Source organism: Neolamprologus brichardi, chromosome 12 (assembly GCF_056152115.1).
Source record: "Neolamprologus brichardi isolate AB-2024 chromosome 12, ASM5615211v1, whole genome shotgun sequence".
Classification (NCBI taxonomy): domain Eukaryota; kingdom Metazoa; phylum Chordata; class Actinopteri; order Cichliformes; family Cichlidae; genus Neolamprologus; species Neolamprologus brichardi.
The window spans coordinates 6,557,101-6,579,013 of NC_142115.1; the positions used below are offsets into that span (position 1 = coordinate 6,557,101).

The 21,913-nt window shown below is 44.0% G+C and overlaps 1 protein-coding gene across 4 annotated transcripts in view; it reads left to right on the forward strand.

Moving 5' to 3' along the window:
- cux2b (cut-like homeobox 2b) overlaps positions 1 to 21,913 on the forward strand; it is a 99,088-nt gene that overhangs the window by 19,847 nt on the left and 57,328 nt on the right. For 3 of the 4 annotated variants that reach the window (XM_006797512.3, XM_035910636.2, XM_006797513.3), the window contains 2 exons: positions 16,437 to 16,547; positions 19,913 to 19,960. In XM_006797512.3, the coding sequence (XP_006797575.1) occupies positions 16,437 to 16,547; positions 19,913 to 19,960 (159 nt within the window). Of the gene's footprint in view, positions 1 to 16,190; positions 16,243 to 16,436; positions 16,548 to 19,912; positions 19,961 to 21,913 lie in introns of those variants that run through there. The other variant, XM_087848952.1, reaches the window with a different exon arrangement.

The following is a 21,913-nucleotide window of genomic DNA, read 5'->3' on the forward strand; positions in this document are numbered from 1 at the left end:
ATACCATCATCCCAGCTGGAGGCGCAGGCGGCAGACAGAGTTTCCCCATTTTTTTCTTTCTTTTTTTTAAAAAAAAAACCACATCAACACTGATGTTTACTATGAGATCTTCCTCTACTGTAACCTGCCGCTCTTGCGCCCCTTCTCTTCCTCATTTAGCTGATTATTACACCCATGGTGAGAACAAACAGTTTCCTTACTTAATAATTCACATCACTTTCATCTGATACTCAGTTACCATGGGCAATTTAGTAGTTGAATAATTTTGTGAAAAATTCATTTATTATCGCTGTGCGTTATGAATCTGCAGAGACAGAGAGTGGAGTAGTGGAGGATTTTAAATTGCGTCTGTGGAGCGAGAGATCCGAGGGTAGGTAATGTGTTCTAATGTTCTCAGCCATATGCATTGTTTTCAGGGCTCATCGGTTTTACATCGATTCCCACTGAAGTGTTTAATTGCATCATGAATATGATCTAATTCTGTCCTTTTCACTGAAACTGGAGCACTCTCTGTAAATGATGTACGGCCTTGACAGCACCACATCAGGATGTATTTTATATGGAATGTAAATTATAGTGTTAAATTAGCCTGGAAAGATAACTAGCTGGCACGGGGGAATGGACTCAACAGTTTAATTTAGTGTCAAAAGGCCGTGAAGGGATAAATCACCTCTCTCTCCCCTCTCTGCTGTGCCATATTAGGCTTTAATCATTCTCTTTTCTTGTAATATCACTTGTTTCTCACTGCTGCCTAAGGAGTTCTTGAGAACTACACTGCATTTCTTGCAGCATCAGTCGGCTGCTTACAAATGCTTCAATTTGAGCATATAGAAGACAAAGCTTGCATCTTTCACTTTCACAGTTTCCCCCCCCTACTTCAAATACAAGCAATTTAGCTTTCCCCTGAAGATCCCAAATGGCTCCTAAAGACCTAAACTAGCTCTCTTTACTCGTAGCAGCATCTTTTTGTCACGTGAGAAAGTACTCAGTTGTAATCTATAGGGCCTGAAAAATTAGGCCAGCACGGAACTGCTGGAAACCGCAGTCCCTGGAGTGGCCACTGGAGGCTGCCTCCAAAACCGAGCCAGTCCCCACAGTCTCTTATGTTAAAATGCCCCATATTAACAGCATTAAATGGTGTGTTTATAGCCTACTACAAAAACTTGCTTTGGTCTCCATGAGTAGTTTCCTGCTTCAGCTGTACTATGGGTGATTTGGTATGCTTTCTGGTAGAGAAAGTCACTGGTTTGAGTCCAGCTGGAGACGCAAATCACCTTTGGGGTTGCACCAGGAAGGACATCCAGCATAAACCTGCCAAACCAAACATCTGGAGCTACTCCTGTGGCAAGCATTTGTTTCCATTTGGGTCCTGGTAAAGCTAAAGTTGGGGCTCTTGCTGCTTTGATTTGATTTTAAGTCACCCAGACACAAGCAGCTATAGCTCCCAGAGGTCTGCTGGGCATCACCTCCACTACAGTGAGTTGTGAGGTTTTTTTTTACCTGATTTTTGTTTCTGAAAAAAATAAGATCCACGTAACAGGACATTCGTTTTAAATTTCGATAGAACAGTGGCAGTATAATGTCCTCATAAGTGGATGTCAGGCCCTTGTAGAGCACAATTTAGTATTTTGGTCTAGACAACCCAAAATGTGATGTCCACATATGTGGATGCGAGGTCCTAGGAGGTTAATGTACATATCTAACAAATCAATTTTTTTCATTTTATACTTTTTTTTCTTAGTTTACTGTTTATATATGTGTATTGAATCCTTGGAGCTCGCTAGCCTTAGCTGATAACTTACACTACATCATAAAAAACAACAACACTAACTTTGAGACTATAAAATGCAGAATCCAGAAACCAATAGGTGATGTCAAGGTGTCTAGGTCCATCTTTTATATTCTTCTATGGAGCAGACAAAAGAAGGTTAGGAGTGTAAGGCGTCACTGCGTAGGTGGGGGTATTCTTAAACAGATAAAAGCTGTTAGGAGATAGACTTGGGCTTTATAACAAGGATCTCCCCCCGTTTCCTGTCCTCAAGGCTGGAGTGTTTGTCTGAGTGGCCTTCGCTATTATCCAGAGCTACCCTCCATAGGCCGCTGTGCCTGGGAGCAGCCCTCTTGCAGCCCGGCCCTATCTACTATGATTGTGTCCTTGACAACAACTACAAGAATCCACCTGGCCAAGATCTGGGTTTTAATGTGAGAACTCGTTTGGCTTTGTGTTCCCAGAGCCCTCGTTGTGAATTGACATTCACTTTAATTCACTTCTTACCCACTTGATGGGGATGGGTACATAGATGGAGGAAGATGGGCTCAAGAAAGAGCTGAATTGGTACCTCAGGTGACTCAAATTCGGATATGTTTTTTTTAAAAAAAGAGTGAGTCACAGACATCCTATAAACCAACTACTGCTCACTCAGGGTACCTCCTCACACTTTGAATTCCTCTCAGTATACCGCTGAATCTGACAGCTCTCTGGAGAAAAGAGCCCTTAAATTATCAAGTGGGGCTCTAGTTGTTTTCCTTGTTGTTTTCAACTCCTAAAAGGAGGGGGTAGGGTGGGCTTTGGGGATGAATTGGTATGTTAAATGAGCTATGGGAGGTCTGCTGAGTTTTTTTTTGTTTTTTTTTGAGTAGGGGGGAGTTCAGTCAGACGAGAATTGCTGCGTTGGGTGTTTGAGGCAGCTGTGTGAAGTCATTTTCCGGGAGTGCAAGCGGGAGAGAGGTGCGGATTAGGCAGCGCCTCTGAGCCGGAACAAGTCTGTCTGGGAAGGGATGAAGGCTACAAACCATAGATCTAATTCCCTCTCACGCTGCTAGACAGCAGAGACACTCACACATAGCCAGTGTGAATTAGGCCCATTTGCTCCCCTCAGTCTGAAGCGAGCGAACACGGGGAGCAGACAGGGAGAAGTTGACATACTCCTCACATGCTGCCCTCGCTCCCGACTCCCCGCGCTGCTTCCAGCCCACCTCCAAAAGCTGTCTCCAGCTTACGCTCGGGTTTTTTTTGTTTTTTTATTGTTTCTTGTGCTGCAGGTCTTTATTATTGCTGACATTAACATGAACACAGTGCAAAAACAGGCTCCAGTGTAATCCTATGAGAGGGGGTGGGAAAAGGGCATTCCACTGGCAGTGCAGAAAATGTTTGCACCTGTGGCCACATTGATCGCGTGCTTGAAACTCCAATGCTCTGAAGTTCATGTCTTTTTAATGTGTGTAATGCCTCGCCTCAGGTCATGCGATTGCCCCGAGGTTACGGAAGGTCCACGAGGCTGCGTGCGGTGGTGGATTAGCTGTCCTCCTTCCTCCCTGCCTACCTTGATAAACATGGTACCCTGTCTTTGGCTCTGCGTGCACGGAGCCAAACCTAGTGCCCTCTCGTCCACACACAAAAACCTGACCCCAGAGCTCAGATCAATGCGGCTGACCCAGATACACTGTCCCCCTGTCTCTTTGTGATTGGACATACAGTGGTTTGCTTGTGGGTCAGAGGCAGCAGGGGAAGTTACAATTCAGAGCTGAATGCTACCCACCATGCAAAGCAGGCACACAGTGGCCTTGAGGCTGTTTGAATTTCACCCAAAGTGTGAGCAGTATTTCTGTTTTTTCTTGCAATTCCACCGGCATGGAAAAACACGGGTGGCTTTAGTTACTAAGCTTTTGTTTAAGAGCTTTGCTAGTTGTGAAGAAAGATGGAGATGTTGGTGTAAGAGGCTCCACCTACCCCCCGTCCTCTCCCTGTTGTGCTTGTCTCTCCCATCACAGCCCTCTCCACCCTGCGTGCCCAGTAATGAGTTGTATTACATGCTCTGTGGTGGGCATGTCTTGTGTTAGGGGCCTGTATTCAATCTTTGTACTGTGAATGCAGGGGAAGGCTCTTTGTGTGTCTTTGAGATGCGCTGAATTGAGACGGTGTGCACCGAGTGAAGCTGATGAGGAGAGAGCGAGTCCTGAGAGGAACATGTGGATGCCTGGCAGGCAGCGAAACGCTCTTGTATGTTTGTGCGCGCTTGTGCGTAGACGCCGTGTTTACGCCGTGTGCGTTCGCTTGTGGAGGGGCGGATTTCAAGGAAGTGTGCTGCTGAGCTGGATGCGAGTTGAATTAGTCTTAGTAATTCAGTTTACTTATCCCCACATTTTCAAATGGCACGCCAAGAGGTAGTGTATATTATATGAATGAAAATCTACTCCAGTCGGCTCATTCATCACTTGAGCCTCTCATTGTAACCCGCTCTGTGGACTGGCGAGGGGCCTAGCTATGGGCTAAGTGATTTTTATGAGGGAGCATCATGGGGCTCAGGTCTTATTCCTTTTTGTAGGAATGCATTTTCTACTTAGATGGCAACAAACTGCATTTGCACTTAAAACATATTCTGTAATCTTCTGTTATTTTACATACAAATTGCATCCTGGGCGATGCATTCATCATTGCTCATATCCAGCCCACTCTTAAATGAAAAATGTATCTGAGATGAATAATGGATCCTTCCATAGTATAATTTTATGTTTCTTGAATATACTCGAGAGTTCCTCCTCTGCTATATCCTCTAAATTTTTCTGCCTTGTCTGGATGAAGTTTTAGATATGAAGAAAAATTACTTATTTACCGTGGTTATTGTTTACCTGAGAAAATTTTACAATATGAATCCTCTTCAGTGCAGATAATATGTGGAGTATGGCGTCGAAGGAAGAAAAAAAAAAAAGCACTCTGCCGTTGTACAACTCCAGGATACTTTATATTTGAACGGCAGTCAGTCACGATCGTGTAGCGTCTTAAATGTTTAGTGTGTGGAACTCTCGGTCGGGAGATGATGGGGTTTGTAGACAGCTAGCGTACACGGCTGCTGATGTAGTGGCAGTGTGGTGGGGTTTCCTCTTGGGGGGGCTACGGGTGGGCAGCCGTGTGTGAAGCTGGGAGAATTGAGGTTGAGTAGCCGAGCCCTCTGTCTTTATCTCTAATTACATGGTGAGTCTTGGGGAGATTGGGCAGCACTGTAAAGCCCCGGCAGATAGCTTTGCGGCACCCTCCCCCTGGCTGTTACAGCGCAGGATCTAGGGGTGTGAAGCAGAACCAGGTCTGGTGGGGCCCTAATGCCCCTACAGATTTTCTCTCTGGGGAGCCCCGGGCGTTCTTTCCTCTCCATGGCAGCGCCGCAGTCTGCCGCATTCCAACCTGCCGCTCGGGGAGAAGCACACCGAGGCTCCGGGAGCCCACTCTGTCGTGCTCTACTTGCTCCTGTCGGTTTTTTGTCGTCCCCGAAGTTTCGCAGCTCGTCCTGGGAGACGTCTTGACACAGAGTTGCAGATGGGAGGCACTGGACCGAGGCAGCTGGTGTCACAATGTGGATTGGAATTCACAGTTGGGATAAAATATGAAACAAATATGTCATTACACATATGTTTTCCGCTGTTTGTTCACCCAGCTGTTTCCTAGCTCAGCTCCCCCCACTCCCCCTTGCCTTGCCATATAAACCTGGGCAGGGCTGACTACTAATAATCCATGATTTGTCCCATTGTGCCCCATTTATTTTATTTTTTCCCCCCCCAGTTACTTATGAGCATTATCCTCTGTAGCTGTCACTTTGGTCTGCTCAACAGAGCTGTGCATGCTGGAATTTAATGTTTGCACTTGTTTTTGATGATACGAGGCGACGCCATCAAAAGACGGCACAGAACATACTTCACTACAAATGAAGGCAGAATAATTCCCAGTCAGTTAAGTGTCCTTTGATTCTTTTGCAAGTTTAATCTGCAGAAATCAATAAAAGGATGCACGTTGGGCCTGGGAGTCAACAGCAGCCGTGTTTGATGGGTAAACGGACAGCCAAATGGATGATGCGAGGGAGCATTCATCTTTCTTTAGGCAAATTGGGCTGCTAGGTCCCGACTAATTGATTGATCGCATGGACTTGCTGATACAATCAAAGCCTGGCCTGATTTATGGCGATAAATCGATTGATTAATAAGGTTTTCTGGGATGGGTTTGGTCCGTGATGGTGGCGAGAAGCAGGGGCGGAGGGGAAAGACACCTCCGAGCCACACATCCGTCTTGGAGCCATCAGCCGTGTTGGTTTAGTGTGGTAATAAGAGAGGCCCGGATCTCCCAGCTGACATTTACAAAGAGTCGCTTGGCTATGACCCGCTCCCTAGATTAACCTCCACTTGTTCTCATAAGTATCCCTGATATTAAAAGATGGGAAGCGGCATCAGGCGGCGGCGGAGGGGGGCAAAAAAAAGAAAAAAGTGTGACTTTTTTGAGTACACCGTTTGCATACATCATTAGGGAGAACAACAAAAATCAATTGCACATTCCAGAATAAATAAAAACAAATATCTTGAGCGGGCCCTCTTGTTGACTCATTCCAGATTACATTTAGTCGGCTGTTTAAACGCTGATTTACAGCAAGATGGAGTCCATTCCCCACACTCGCCTGCCTGTCTGCCTGCCTGTTCAGAATATGAAATGGAAGTTAAACACTGTGAATCTCCAGCGTGAGGAGGAGGGCTCTGGACGTGTGGGCAGTGTAGCATCAAATAGATTGTGTTTCCTCCCGTGTAAACGCCTAATGTGTGCCGAGCGCTCTGACACAGATGAATGTAAGGAATTTGCTGTAAAGACTTTACGGCCCTTTTGAGAGACATGGCTGGAAACCGGCAGCGTGGAACCTCCTCCACGCCCCCTGAGCACATGTCCGCACAACACGCGCACGTTGGCGAGCGCTTGCGTTTGCACTTGCACACGTGGCGAGGCGCACGGCCCTCCGAGGAGAGAGGCTGCATCAAACTGGCGAAGCTGGTGCAGGCATCGGGGATGCTTTTTATTTGCTTTGGGTCAGATGTGGTGGCCCTGACGATGTGATGAGAATCATCCCACAGACCTGCTCGACGCTGTGCGCCGTATTACGGCAGGAAACAATCTCCTGACCGAGCTTATCATTTAATATACTACCTTCTGTTGCACAACAGGGCAAATTTTAAAGCGACTGAAGTATAAACTGGCCTTTCAAGTGGCTGCTCCCATTTTGTGACAACAGAACTCGCCTGCCAGTTCCCCGAGCCTTTTGTGACGGAGCTCAAAGCTCTCGGCTGCTTGTTGTCAGCTCCGGTTTTATTCCCACTCTCACCGCTCTATTTAGATTCATTTATTTTTGGTTCAAATGCTGTAAAATGAAAGTGTGATGCCGAGAGGGAGGGTAAAGGGAGTGTTCCCTCTCTCTCAGACAGGTGGCCCCGGTTTATGTCGCCGGGCCCCAGGGGCCCCACTAACTGAGTCTGAGCGAGAGGAGGGACCCGTCTCTCGGCGCTACACAGGTGGTGTGAAACGGAGCCCTCTCTCCACACCTGAAATATTCAGATTCTTCCAGCGGCTTCGCTTTGATCTCACCGCAATCGACAAGGGAAAACGTAGAGGATGGGGTGGTGGGGGGTAGAGAAAACAACAAAAACAAGAGGAAGAGCAGCACACCTGAGAGCGAACAGATTGACATTTCTTAAGAGAGAATAAACAATCGCAGGTTAGCTGTGCTGCATCGCTGCAGCTCGTCGTTTCAGGTGAAAGTGGGCCACGGCAGCGATGGCTGCGTCTGCGGAGCCTTCCTCCTCTCGTGCAAACTGACCTCAATGGTGAAGCTTCACAGGAACGAGTCCCCCGCAGCACGCGCCTCTGTTTCCACTTTGAAAGTTATTAGAAACCAGAAAGCAAAACCTGTCCCCAATTTTATTCAAGTGCGACACTGTTGCCGCTCGCCTAATTTTTCACGCATACGCCAGAAAAGAAAAAAACCAACTTGTTTTGGATGGTTATTATGTTTGAAGCACCGGGCTCTCTCTCTTTTTTCTAATTCTCAACTATTGTAACACCTCCCCGTTGCTCTTTCATATTCACATCTCCGTTTGAGCCGATCATTTTGGCCGACCGAGGTTATCGTGTCTTCGCTCAGGTTTCAACCCACTAGTCTGCTAATGAATCATAGGACTGTGTAATTAGTCACCCTGCATGTACAACACAATGACAATAGACACCCTGATTGTAACCACAGAGTTTGAAAGGAGCAGAACAATGCTCGGCCTTAATGATGATATATAAGGTGTTGTAATTGGCCTTCGTTTGGAGCGCTCAGTCATGGATTGTAATTTGAAGTTTCTAATTGGAGGGCATTTAAAGTTATTCATTGGTTTCAGAGTGGATACAGGATTGTTTGAAAGAGCCGTAATAAGATGTTTTCATGATACCTCTTGATACTATTTTTGAATAAGACTTGACAATAAATGGAATTAGGGCCTCCCTGGTCATACTAAGATGAATTACCAGTGCATTAGTGTGAAAAGAAAGAGGGAAAAAAGCGCGTTTGTGTGTACATGTGTGTCCAAGCGTGCATGTTGGATTTAAAGAGAGAGAAGTGTTGACAAGTAGGCTGTGCTCTGGCGCATCAGGCGCCGAAAACTCTCTAAATGAAGCAGGGTATGACGAATAATGGCTGACAACACCAGTCACACCTTTTGCTGATGGTTGTAACGCTCACGCGCTTCTCCTTCCTTTTGTAAGATTTAGCATGCTGTTTGAAGACAGCCTGACTGACTGGGGATTAATTATTTTGGATGATTTATCAGACTTTCCAGTCCAGAGTTGAGCGAGGTGTCAAAATGAAACGTGATTTTTTAAAAAACATTTATTTATTTATTTTCCCTCCGCATTCGCCGGTAAGTCCTCGCACACAGTCTGTACACTATACACCTTTACCTGTTTATGCACAATGCAGTCAGCATTGCTGCTACACAGTGGACGGAGCTAGGGTTCCCAACCTCGGTGTCAGGACCTCACAAGGAGACACAAAATGTATCAGAGGAGGTGAAAGGAGACTTATTGGACACTCGGAGCACACATGCTTATTATACACAGTTCTTGCGTGACTGCTGCAGCATTTTTCAGCTGCTGCAGCTTGTACGCTTTTATACGACGCGCGCAATGAGCATGGGATCAAACCTCCAATCCTGTGATTACTCTACTCCCACAAATGTAATAAGGCAATGGCAAGGGAAAAGGAAAGGAAGGCATCATGTCTTCATATCATTCGAAGTCTGTTTAAGCTGCAGAATTTCCTCTCGCCTCCTCAGACATGTCAGGCCTGCTGCTGTCCTGCATCGCTGCCCCTCCACTACCCCAGCATTCACCTGTGGGCTCTGAGGGATAATTACTTATCATGTCCCAGATTCTACGTGTGTCATATTTTTGGGAAGAGATTATTTCAGAGCTGAATTCTCGCTATATTCTGTTGCTTTAATAAATCAGTAAATTCAAATATGAGCTCTCTGACTGAAATAGGCATGGACTGTGATTTTCTGGGCAGATACAAAAATTATGATTTGGCTGATAGCTGATGCTTTATTCTCTCTCGTCTTTATTTTTTTGTGGTCACTCATTCTGCCTTTTTCCCCATGAAAACAAGGAAATTGTCTTTACAGATGATACTTTAACAGATTTATTGCCCACAGACATTCATGTTTGTCCTGTCTTCCTCTGCTAACTGCTAACCCGTCACGGCACATAGCTGCCCCTCCTTGAGCCTGATTGTGTTGGAGGGTTCTTCCTATTAAAAAGGAGTTTTTCCTTCCCACTGTCGTTTGATTGTTGGGGTTTTGTCTGTATTATTGTAGGGTAGTTACTTGTTGTTGTGATTTGTCACTAAATTGAATTGAATTGAATATAAAGTTGAGGCAAGTCTGTGTTACCTTACCTAACAGATGCGTATGCAAATAGCTGTGTGTGGAAGCTGCTTATTTGCGCCTTATTTCTCTTTAATTAGCCGTTGGCAGTCAGTGTTTGGCAGGTTTTCAGTGCAGACCTCGTCATAACCATGTTTAGATAATATTTTTGTGGGTAGACCGTATACTTTGTAACTTTTTCTAAATCTTTATCTTGGGTTAAGCTCAACCCCATGTGGCACTCACAGTTGTTTAAACAAACTGGGAAATATTGGGTAATAGTGGGTATTGGGTAGTTTGGCTGAACCGCAGTGTGATGGTGACATGAAATGATGTAGAGCAAAACTAACGAAGCATCAGTTCGGGGAGTAAACAGATGGAGGGGGATGCCAGGTGATAGCATCCCGCCCCCCCACAGCATCCCTGTCAGAAGCTGCATGCTCAGCTCACATTCCAAGTGTGGGGTCGCGGAGGTCAGAAGCTCCTCCCTGCTGGGTTTGTCTGGGCGGTCTAGCACCCACATAGACACACGCTGTCTGTTTGTGCCCTTAACTGATGCACAGCTCAAGGAGGCCAGATAAGAGTTCATTTTGGATCTTTCATATGGACAGGCGCCAACGTGCGCCTCTCCCCGAGCTCCTCTAACCCCTTCAGCCAAACCACTCCCTCCGCCGTTAGCGGCTGGGAGCGTTTGCCAATCATAATGTTGAGGCCAGACTAGACTGCAGTGATTGGGGCCATTGATTGTAGTGATTTGATTTATTGATCAGTCTGCCCTCTCGAATGTGGCGTCTCAGATGCGGGGCTAATCTGAGGCTGCTATGGACAATCTTGTGCCTCACAGAGAATGAGAAGCGATAAGGAAAGTATGAAAAGGAAACTACACTTATCTTAATCACATACTGGTCCCCGCTCTGCCTCGCTCGCTGCAGCCCCCCGTGTGCAGATGTCAGCGCACATGTGTCTGTGCGCACACATGTGTGCCAAATCTCTCTTTTGTGCAAGACCTTGCATGCAAAGAGTGTGTGTTGTTGTGTCAGTGTGCGTATGCGGTGGGGGTTGTGAGGCAGTACAGTCACCAGGCAGAACAGAGTGGATCTATAAATTGATGGAATTCAAAGCCTCCAGCATCGATTACCATTATAACAAACAGCAGCACACAGAATGTCTGATTATTTTTAGACAAAGATTCTGTGCTCTCAGCAGCAATTCTGCTGATGCTGTCACACTTTCAGACATCTGCCTATGATTGCAATTAGATGGGATACAAAAAGAAAAATAATACCCCCATCTGCATTTTCCCCTCTCTCCTCCTCCTTCCTATTTTTTCCCTCTTTAATTTGTGCTGTCCAAGCCCACTGCACACAATAGTGATTTTGACTCAGTCTACCTCAATGCAGTACCTTGCTAGTTTTCTTTTTTTTTTGCACAGTTGTCAACATTTTCCACCACGGCTTGTCTTTGTGAAAGGCCAGAAAATAGCTTACCACCACAGATGTAATCAAGATGAGCTAGGTTTAATGAATCAATGTCAAATCTACTCCAACATAACACATTAGCGAGTCCCGGATTTTACCTAAAACATTCCTGCTTGCACAGATTGCTACAGCACATCATTTTGCTCCAGTTTTTTTTTGTCAAGAACAATTGTGTTAATTAGCTTTTATCCAACTTCCCTTTGCCTAGAATCATCATTTAAAGAAACATAACATACTCGCTTTGTCTTTTTTTTTTTTGTCAGATTTCTTGCCACCTCTAACCTCCAGTTTCTTGCCTGCTTCTCTCACCCTATGCAGTCTGAAAGGATCTGTGCCTGTAGCCTTCGCTGCAACACGCTTTGCATAAACCTCAGACCTCTTAATGTAGTATAAACAGCTGCTTTATCATATCATCTGATGGCTCCACTATGGGGTCCGTCTTTGGTCAGTGTCAGAAGGCCACAGTCTGCTTTTGTAAGCCAAAGGATATGTGAGTCATGATTTCACAGCTATTTTTTCCTTCCCTTGTGTTTAGCTGGTCGTTGAGCCGCTAGTCCGTTTACAGGCTGCCAATAGGGTGCAGATCTAGCCTGTTAAAACCACTAAGCTCCTTCTTTCTTGGTCTTTGTTTTCGAGTCACCAAGATTGCCTTCTTCTCACGTATCGATGGGAGCACACCAGGACTGGTTCCATTCTCAAAATCCCTCTTTCCTGCCTCCTCTGGTCCCAGTGACAGCTCCGCCCTCCCAGGGGAAACTCATCAATTATGGCTGGATGTTTGACTGGCAGAGGCTTAATGACAGGAGCTCTGTATTGACCTGACTGCCACACACTGAAAATTTGGTCCCAATCGCCCTTTTTAAAACCTGTCAAATGATTACTGAGAAACTCCTCTTTGCACAGCTTGTTGCAACTTGCCTTTTCTTCCTCTTTTTTTAAGACGAAGAAATCTACATGTTCATGCAATTGATCCTGTGAAGGATGAAGCCCAACATAATGAAGGGAGATAAGTAAATTTTATCAGGGATCTTGAAGGTCCCCTGGTTGTAGGTTGAAACGGATCACATCTGATTAGGAAGCAGAGGAAAAGTCTTCCTCAGTATCTTTTGTCTCCAGAGATAGCATTGCTATTTCAGCAACATTATATTGTGAGTTTCTCCCATCATCAGTCTGAACAAGACAACCAAAGTAGCAAACCGTCTGTTCTGCCTCACTTCTTTCCAGAAAGACAGGCAGTAGGTTTCATTTGATGGGCTGTTGCCCAGGCTCCCCTCCCTCGTAATGGTCTAGAAACTGTGGGGATGCTTTCAAAATAACCGTGCCATAATGACTGCACTGTTTGACTTGCATACTGCATGAGTATCCACCATTCTCATCAGCTGAGCTGCAATAAAAGTGAGCCCAGCTTTACGGCGAAGCCACTGACGCACGGGCAGACTCAGAAAAACCACACTGTTATATCTTAAGTACTTATAAAATCCACTCAAAGTCACTTCTTGAGGAATTTTCTCTTGGCAAGATTAGCCAGTCTAGGGCCATTTGAATCTAGTGGAGGTTGGCCGGCTTCTGAAAGCCGACTCTCTAATCTCCAGGAAGGCTCATCCCAGATGGACTGTGAGGACTAACAGGAATTTATAAAGTCCTGTCGCCTTATCCTGTACAGCCATGCCCTTTTCTTTCTTTTTTTTCCCTTCTGTGACAGCACGATTTACAAGGAAAGACACATTTCCTTCTCACCAAACGTATCATAAATATTGGAACGTTTTGACGTTTTGGTAGATGTTCAAACATGTTACGTTGGTCTTTGGTATAAATACAAGGATTGACTTCAACTTGACCTGTCATTACTTGAAAACTACACATTGCATTGCTGCAGTTTAAGTTTTTCTTTCGTTTTTTTTGTATTAATGCAAAGCAATTTCACACAGACCCAGACACACACAGAAAATAACCGCAGCGAGCTATGAAAACAACTGACCCAGAATAAAATGGGTGGCAATGTCTATTATTCGTATTGTTAGCAGTCTTCCTTAACCTTCTCAGGCTCAAATTAAACTTTTTGTTGCTAATGCACAACCAAGTCCTGCAGTGGTACTTCTGAGTAAAAAAAACTCATAAAATGTGTATGTGGGGTAATCAGGTTGTTAGTTTTTAACTGTTGCAAATCGCAGCAAAAAAATTTTCTGGCACAACTTCACCTGCTTCCAAGGTGCATGGAGAGGATAAAAGAATTCACAAAGCAGGAACTCCAGCAACACTTGAGGGAAGATGAACAACTTTAATAGACCAACGCGTTTCGGTTTGTGGCCTTCATCAGGGTCATAGTAAAACATTGTAAAAATTGCTTAAATACAAGACAGGAAATAGAAAAAAATTCCAAATTAACCAGTCAAAACTTCATAGATAGGTCAGCTGACATATTGCAAATCGGCATCGCCTGCCTCGAGAGGGTTAAAAGACAAAACTACACTTGATTAATCTGACTTATCGTATTGCACTATGTATCTTCTAGCTCGTCTTATTTCTTTATTTGCGTGCACCTAATCTGTTCAGTTGGCCACTGGTTTATATGTTGCGTATATACCACATGAGAACAGTCTCATGTAAGGCTTTGTGAACAGTGAAAAAATATAATATAAAATATACAATGTTTAAAATAACTTGGTCGATTGTCTATACCAGTGCTTTTACTTCCTGTCCAGGATAGCAAATACATTTAAAAAAATCTTTTTCTTTTTTTTATATTTAGCTTTTGCTAAAGTGACACAAATGATAAACATCAATCTCAATATGTGATGCATATGGGTGAAAAATGAGCAAAGACGCTAACAGAGATTGGCTGCTGCCACAAAAACAACCAAGAAATGATGCAGTCGAGAAGAACCAGACTTTCCAATATTTGTTAACTTCACTATTTTGCTAAAAATCTTCATCCAGCAAACCTCTTGGCTATGAGCGGAAAACCGCAGCTTAGCACAGCAGCACATGCCTGGAGGTGCAACCTGGCCAGTCAGCAACATTTGCCCCCTTGTAGTGATGCTTGTGACTTTTCCGTCTTTAGCCTGTGGCGATGACGCTCTGTGTTCAGTGATCGATCACCGATTTCTTGGAAAGTGAAGTTTTTGTCAGAAATTAAATCCTTTACAAACATGTTACACATGACTATCCATGTGGGTTGTTATAAAATTACTATAATTCACCAACTGGACACAGTTCGACAGTTCAAGTTTAAGATCTATAGAAAATAAACAAAGCTGCATGAATTAAATCTGTTTATTTATTTATTTATTTATTTTTTTTACATGTTAGGGCACACACAAAAATTAAATTGAAAGTTTTAGACCTCAGCTTGGCTCTCGCTTGTTTCATTGCATATGTCAACTGGGCTGATAGTGATATTGGAGTGATGGATCAGTACATCCTTAGTTGTATGGTTTTTAACCTTTTAATGACTGAAAGTGTTGTTTTGATTGAACAAATTTAAAGATTCAGTGTGTTGCATTGAGGCTGAACGCCAATGAAAGAGTCAGGAAGTCAGAAAGAATAAAATGCTGTTATAGTTTTGTGACATACAATAATGCCATACCTAACATTTAAATGGACTTCTGTGGAACATTTTATAGGCTAAGACGGTTGGAGAAGAAAGAGTTAGTGGGATAAGTTTAATATAACCTCCTGTAGAGGAACCTGGGGTGGATTGATGGGCATTAAAGCTGTAGCTTTGACATTGGACGCCGCTGTCACACCTCAGGAGCATGGACCTTGGCCAATACAGCGCCAAGGTTGTAAATGTCCTCAAGGCTTGCATGCTGTCACAACAAACTTTTACTGCTGAGGCGATAGCATCAGTCAGGTACCTTTCTTGTAGACAAATTGGTAAAGTTGTGGCGTTAGTCTCAGTGTATAGCATCTCGCTTAAGACAGTGCACATTCCTACTTTAGCCCCTTTTTGACTCGCCAGTCCAGGGACTTGAACCAGCAGCCCTTCAATTAACAGACCGCTTCTCCAACCGACAGGCTGTCACCATCCCACGAGGCCACGGCTGGTTGGAAGCTTCATCCTTCCATTATCTGACTTTTTTCCCTCTCCTCCTTGTCGTGTTATGATTTATTAAATTGCCTTTAAGTAAGACTGCAGATTAATTAAAACACAGTCAATTTAATTTCCCGGCGTCATATATAAATTCGCAGTGGTAATTGAATCCCCTACTCCACTTTTTATATTGTAACCCAGCAGTTACAACAGAAGAAGATCCTCGTCAATTACTGATAATCACAGTCCAAACTAAGAGGAATACACTGCTGTCTGTCTCACTGCTCGGTGTAGGAAAGCAGAGTTCGAATCTGCTTTCTCCCTTTTTTTTCTGTTTGCTGAAAGAGCCGGGAATTGGATGACTGATCGATAATATTGGATTTGCGGATGGCATGTGGTGCAGCTGAGTCCACGGTGAATGCAAGGTTCTGATGAAGGGGCCTGCTGCACAGGCAGCTATGCATAGCGGATCAGACATGTCGACAGGGCGGAGCTCTCGTTTTCCTATGACTACAGATATGTAAGCAACCGATGTGACATTAATGGAATAGCAATTGGGGCCCGTTGTTGTAGCAAAACGGGTAATGTGGTTTAAAGCTATGGAGGCTGCTGTCGCGTATTGAAAATCTGAGCGGGATCAATATAAAGATTGGTGCGGGCGATGGGGGAGAGAGATGGAAAAGAGGCTGAAAATAGATCTGACCTGTGGTAATTACTACAGCATGTGAGGCGCTCGTGTGTTTGAATCAGGTCTCGGCCGGGCTTAAAAAACAGCCACTCATTTCAGAAGGAAGCTCCATTTGTTTATAAGGGTGTTTGTCAGGTTATTGGGCCTTAACACGTGACCCCCTCCCTCCCTTGCTCTCTCTCTCACCCTCCACCCTCTCACCCCATTCGCTCACTGGCGCTCTATAGCCGTTGCAAGTGTATTGATTATTTCAAATACTGATTATCTAAAAGGCCTTCTGCTACTGTAGGCATTGGATTTATTTTGGCTTAATTATTTATGGGCCAGGGCTAGCTGTAAGTATTACTGCTGTGAGATCATGAAGGATTACATTGTTAATATTCAGCAGTGTATTTTTATTTATGTACACTCTTAAGCTTTACTGGATGAGCTTTGGCCGGCTCCCTAAAGTGCCGTCTCTCTCTCTCTGTCTCGCTCTGTTTCTCTCTCCCCCGTCTCACCGTTTGTCTGTCTTTTGTGTGTTTTGTAGAGGGAGCTAAACTCTGCAGCGTCTGAACTGGCGGGTCGACAAGAGGAGAGTGAACATTCCCACAAGCACCTGGTAGAGCTGAGCAGAGAGTTCAAGAGAAATGTCCCTGAGGTGAGTCTGACACCCCCCCCTCCTTTTACACTGTCTCACACATACACACATATGACCCCCCTACATTATTTCAACTATGTGCCATTTTGCTCATCTTCACCTCAGCAGGTACTGACTGTCTGCATCACTGCAGCTGCTCAAGCCCCCGCACATACCTTTTTGAACAGGGAGTTATTTCTCTTGTAAAGCCTGCATTAGCATACTGTATGTTAACAGTGCGCAGCACTTGCGAGAAATCAGGGTTAGCCTCCTCCCTTCCCCTTTCCAGTAGATCAGTTAATATTTAAATGCGGAGGCCTTGCAGTATTAGCCTCTGACTTGGTGCGATGAGGGTTGAGGGGGCTCATTTGCAAAAAAAAGGTAAGCACGACTGTGCTGGTTGCTTTCAACTCCAAAGCTAAAGCACCACTTTATGAAAAAGTTATCTTGGTGTCAGAGTTGGCAGTGGATGTTGATATATCTCCAGGTTTATGTGATGGATCAGGAACAGGTGTCTCTCCAAACCCATTAAGGAAAGGGATTCTGACTAAACAATGTGATGAATGCTGATTAGGACGCATCCCCCTCTGCACCATCCCGCCTGTTAGGGTTCACTACTTTGTCTCTGGTTCTATGTTACAATACAGAACCAGACATAAGTTTTGATATACACTGAGCTATCAAAGCAGCTACTTTCCTTTCCTTTAACAACAAGTGAACTCCGTTAGTCTGATGTATCTTCAGTTCATTCTTTTTCTGAACTCTCTTCTAACAGCTTTCACTAGAATAGCATGTTTTGCAGTCTCTTAAAACAAAGCTCCACATGGCTAATTACCATAACCAAGCACATGGCTAATTAGAATATTATTACATATACACATTACCCAAGCTATTTCTCAACATATGTTTACACACATGCTGTACACAAACGTGAAATGTGCTCATGCTAAAAAAAAAAAAAAAGTCTAAACAGATGCTCAGATAAAATGTGTATTTTACTCCAAAGCTAGGCTAACATACAAGTAGCATCCCTAAAGTTTGCTACAGTGATGAAGCAGGCCCTTTTAGCTTCTTAGCCATAATCTCACATGTAATCTCATAGCTTTGTGTTTCTTTACATCCACTGTTTGTCTTCAGCTGAAGCGGTGTGGACCACTGACTCTGCATTGATCTTTTCATATAGCCTCTTGCTACTTCCTTCCTTCCACTGTCTTGCCACCAGCACTATTTTCCCCTCTTTATTTTATTTCTTAATTAATAGTTAATCTGTAATTCTTAGATTTTCTTGTTGAGGGGCAAACAAAAAAAATCCTACCCTAAGCCAAAGTCAAATTTAAATGTTGAAGTTGTTGTTTGCCAATGATGAGATTCCTTTTGAGACTTTAAAGCGAATGATACGGTGGCCCTGAGAGTCAAAGCACAACAGATGTTTTGGGGGTGGGGGGGGAGGCATTAAGGTGACAAAACAGCTGCAGAAGTGACAGAAACCAAAACACGTGAAGGGTTGCGCTGAGACACGCTTAAAAGAAGGATTAATCAGTGCCGTGAGGGAGAAAAAAACAAAGGTAAGGTCACATGGTTCATGTAATACTGTAGCTACGTGTTTGCTATTAGCCGTTTATTGTTAGCTTGTCACTTTCGCAGCTTGTCACGTTATCGTCTCCACAGAAACACTTGAGTTTCATTTTATCTTTTCTCTTTCCGTTGTGTTTTGTGTGTGTAGTTTTTTTGTAGCTTTTCTATATGCTGACGTTTTCTTAAGTTGCAATGCATTTGACCTCTCAGGGCTGCCGTAGAATGAGGACTGGCGATAGATATTGATAAGACTTGATACCAATACTGTTATTGATTCTTCTTAGCTGAGCCACAACAAAACAGTTTTTATTATGTTAGTTTTGAACACAGTGTAGAAACTAAAGGAGAAAAAAAGTATTTGAGGTGTGCCCCACTTATTAAAAGCTACCAGTTGGCACTGGTAAAAAGGAGTGATGCACTTGGAGCCATATGATTCTGATGAACTGGACAATCTGGAACCAGTTCTGAATAGCTTTCCTTAATGAAATTTCATTGCATTAACTACAGTGTAGTCAGATATGAGATCTCTTTGTGGTTAGCACCACCGAGAGAAACTATTAAACACAAGCAATGCATCTTTCAGTGTAAGTACTGGAATGTGAATGTCATTTGAAGCGAACGTAAGCTATAATATTTCTTCTGTTTCCAATCAGTTCTTGTCTTGTCATTATTTAGGGGTACTAAAAATATCTTATTTAACCAGGACTCATTTTCTAGTTCCATATTTGTGTTCTTGGACCTGAATAGCTTTGCATAATTCACAGTTAAAATATAATCTTTATTGAGCTCGTCTTATCTTCTGTCTGAAGCGAGCCGTTTTCCCCCTCCATTTAAGAAAACTTTCTTCTGACTACAAGAGGTTTGAACATCAGGTGGGTGGGGCTTGAATTCTTACATCCAGAGGTGTATGGCTCAGGTGACTACAACAGGGATATCCCCTCACATTGACATCATGCAGGACCAAGAGTAGAAAAAGTGAAAGAGAGCATTTTTTTTGTCACATCCTGACTAATCATACTTTCAGACGCTACTAAATTCTGCTAAAAGGGGCGGATGTCAAACTATCCTAACCATTACACTTAATACATCACAATAAGATTTTAACAACATGTAGAATTTCATGTGTCATTATTTATGTTCTGGGCTATTTTTAATACCTCCTAAGAAGCTATATAGACATCACTTATTTTCATGTTCTTCTGCTTTACATTAAAAATGTGCTGAGACCTCGATGCACCTTGCTTTTGTAAAGCAAAATGGCAATTAAGGTAGATTGAACCGAGTACATGAAAAGCAAAACCTAAGAGAGATACAGATATGATTTAGTCCTTTTTCATCATCTTCCTTTGAAATGATCAACTATTGACATGTAGGCTGAATTCAAAGAGAATATTTTTATATTTTATAAATTAACCTCCAGGCTATTTGCTATGCTGCCTGCCTATCTCAGCCTGTAGTGCGCTGCTGTAATCTTGTCAGTATAATACAGGCGTTTAAGACAGGATCAGGCTGTCACCACTGGCAGCACAATCCCCTTACCTGAGGCTGCGAGAGCTCGCACACGTCTGGATCTCTAGCTAGTGGAAAGCCCCACTTTTGAAACATGCCCACTCAAACTCTTCAGGTTTAACCACTAATACTCACACCCCATTACGACGTAACTCACCGGCAGCACACGTGCAATGTGAGGGAAGCTGTGGTGAGAATCTCTTTCTTATGTTTGTGCCGCACTGGGACTGGTAGACAGGTGGAGGGTGTGCAAAAACGACAAAGTGCTGAGACAGAGTTTACTTTTTTTTGTCTGTACACAGGAAGTCCGGGAGATGGTGGCACCTGTTCTCAAGAGTTTCCAAGCCCAGGTGAGTCGCACGACTTTTGCATGTTACGGATCACTGATTCAGCAGTGGATTTAGCAGATTCAGCGCTTTTATCGACGATGTCTGAGGCTTTGTCTGCACAATATTATAATCTACTGAAAGGAGACACTTTTGCTTAGCACACTGACCAAAGCAGACCGCTGTGCTCCTGGAAAGAAACACTTGATTGATAGGGCAAGGAATCCATGGCGTGCTTTTCATGTTACTGCTCATCTGGTGCTTATTGACTGATGCCTTTTCTGTCAAAGTGAAGTAGCATCTATCTGCCATTAGATGATCAGATATCTGGCTTCTCATATTTTCTTGGCTGAGACAAGCCCTCATTTCCTGTTGTGATGGTGCATTCAGCGTGCCCCCTCTGACGTCGCCATATTGAAAAAGTCATCTGATACCTACCAAGACTCTGCTCTAGCCATTAAACCAAGGTCATAAATCACATTTGTGAGCTGCATTATGGTCCACGAAGCAGAGGCTTATGGAAATGATACCACAAATATGTTTCCAGTCTCGTTCTCCCCCTTCTAAACTCCCGCTCAGCGCTAACCTGAAAGCCTCATCATCGGTAAACATTAGAACGCTCGGCATGGATTGTTCAGATCTCTTGGAAGCGATTATTGGCAGCTTCTTTTTAATGCTTTATAATTGACTATGCCCAAGTAAGCGTGTTTTCTGGCAGGAGCTATCACATTCAGCACCCTGTGGTTGATTTCTGTGCTAATTCAATTACTCCGACTGTAAAGTTCCACAAATATCAGAAGCACCCTTCCATATCTTTATTGTGCAAACAGGAACCCAAAGGATTAATTTAAGCACCATTGATGTCTGACAACTGGGAGTCTCGAGATGTTTCATAGTAGATAAAATAGATGGCTGATAATGAGCAATGATTTTTTTCTTTTTTTTCATGTTAGCTGCAGGCCTCTCTGGGTACCTCTTGGTCTCTCTTGTGTAACTACCACAGGCTCGTGTTCTGCACATTTATAAGTAAGCCAGCTTGCAAAGCAAAAAAAGCTATTTTTTGATCGCAGGGTGCAGCAGGCAACTAAGCACACCATAATAATCTAATCCTCTGGTGTTTTTCTGATACACTTTGACCTTATTGGTAATGTCAAACAGCTTGCAGAGGCTTGTGAACTTTACCCAGCAGTAGTCTGCTCGACCTCAGTGTAAGCTGTGGGACCTCGACCTGCTGCTGCTGCAGGGGGAGAAAGTGGAAGGGAAGGTTGGAGTTGGATGTGCTTATTTGGCTGTGTGGTTTGGGATAGACCGAAGCTCCCCTGCAGGTGCACTGTACAGGTGGTGAACCGTAGAAAAGTCCCGGCGTGTTGTGCGTGTGCGTGTGTGAGGATGCATACTTGCGAGGAGGAAAAAAAACTGGGTCCCTGCCCCCCTTTTCCTCCCCTCCCTCATTGCAGTTCGGAGGCCCAGAGGAGTGCCTCTTGGTATTTGGACCCTCATCATGCCACTTCTAAAGGAGAAGTCGGCTCCTTTGAAGTGTTTGCGACATGACAGGTTCCCTTTCTTTTCTTTTTTCATTTCAATGTTCCCCACCCACTTTCCCTCTCTTCTCCCGTCCAATCTCGCCTTCTAATTATCACTAACCAGGCGACTGATTAGAAACACGTTGCCGACCTAGTTTTTCCGCAGAGCTGGAGGAGGAGAAAGGGTTAATCCCAGAGCTGGTGGCTGTCATTGGTCGCTTCCCTCCTTCTTCTCCTCTCTCTTTTTTTTTTCTCCTTTCGTTCTGCTCTCCTCTTTTCTTTCCCTGGAAGTTTGCTAATGAGGTCCCGTCAGAGCTGAGGAGAGGTGTTAATTTGGCCTTGTGAAGTAGGAAGGAGATTAAGGACAGTGAGGAGCTGAGTTTACGGCTTAAAATACACCGCTGTCCTTATTAATCCACAGGGCCCTGGGAGACCGGCGTTTTTGGTTTTATAA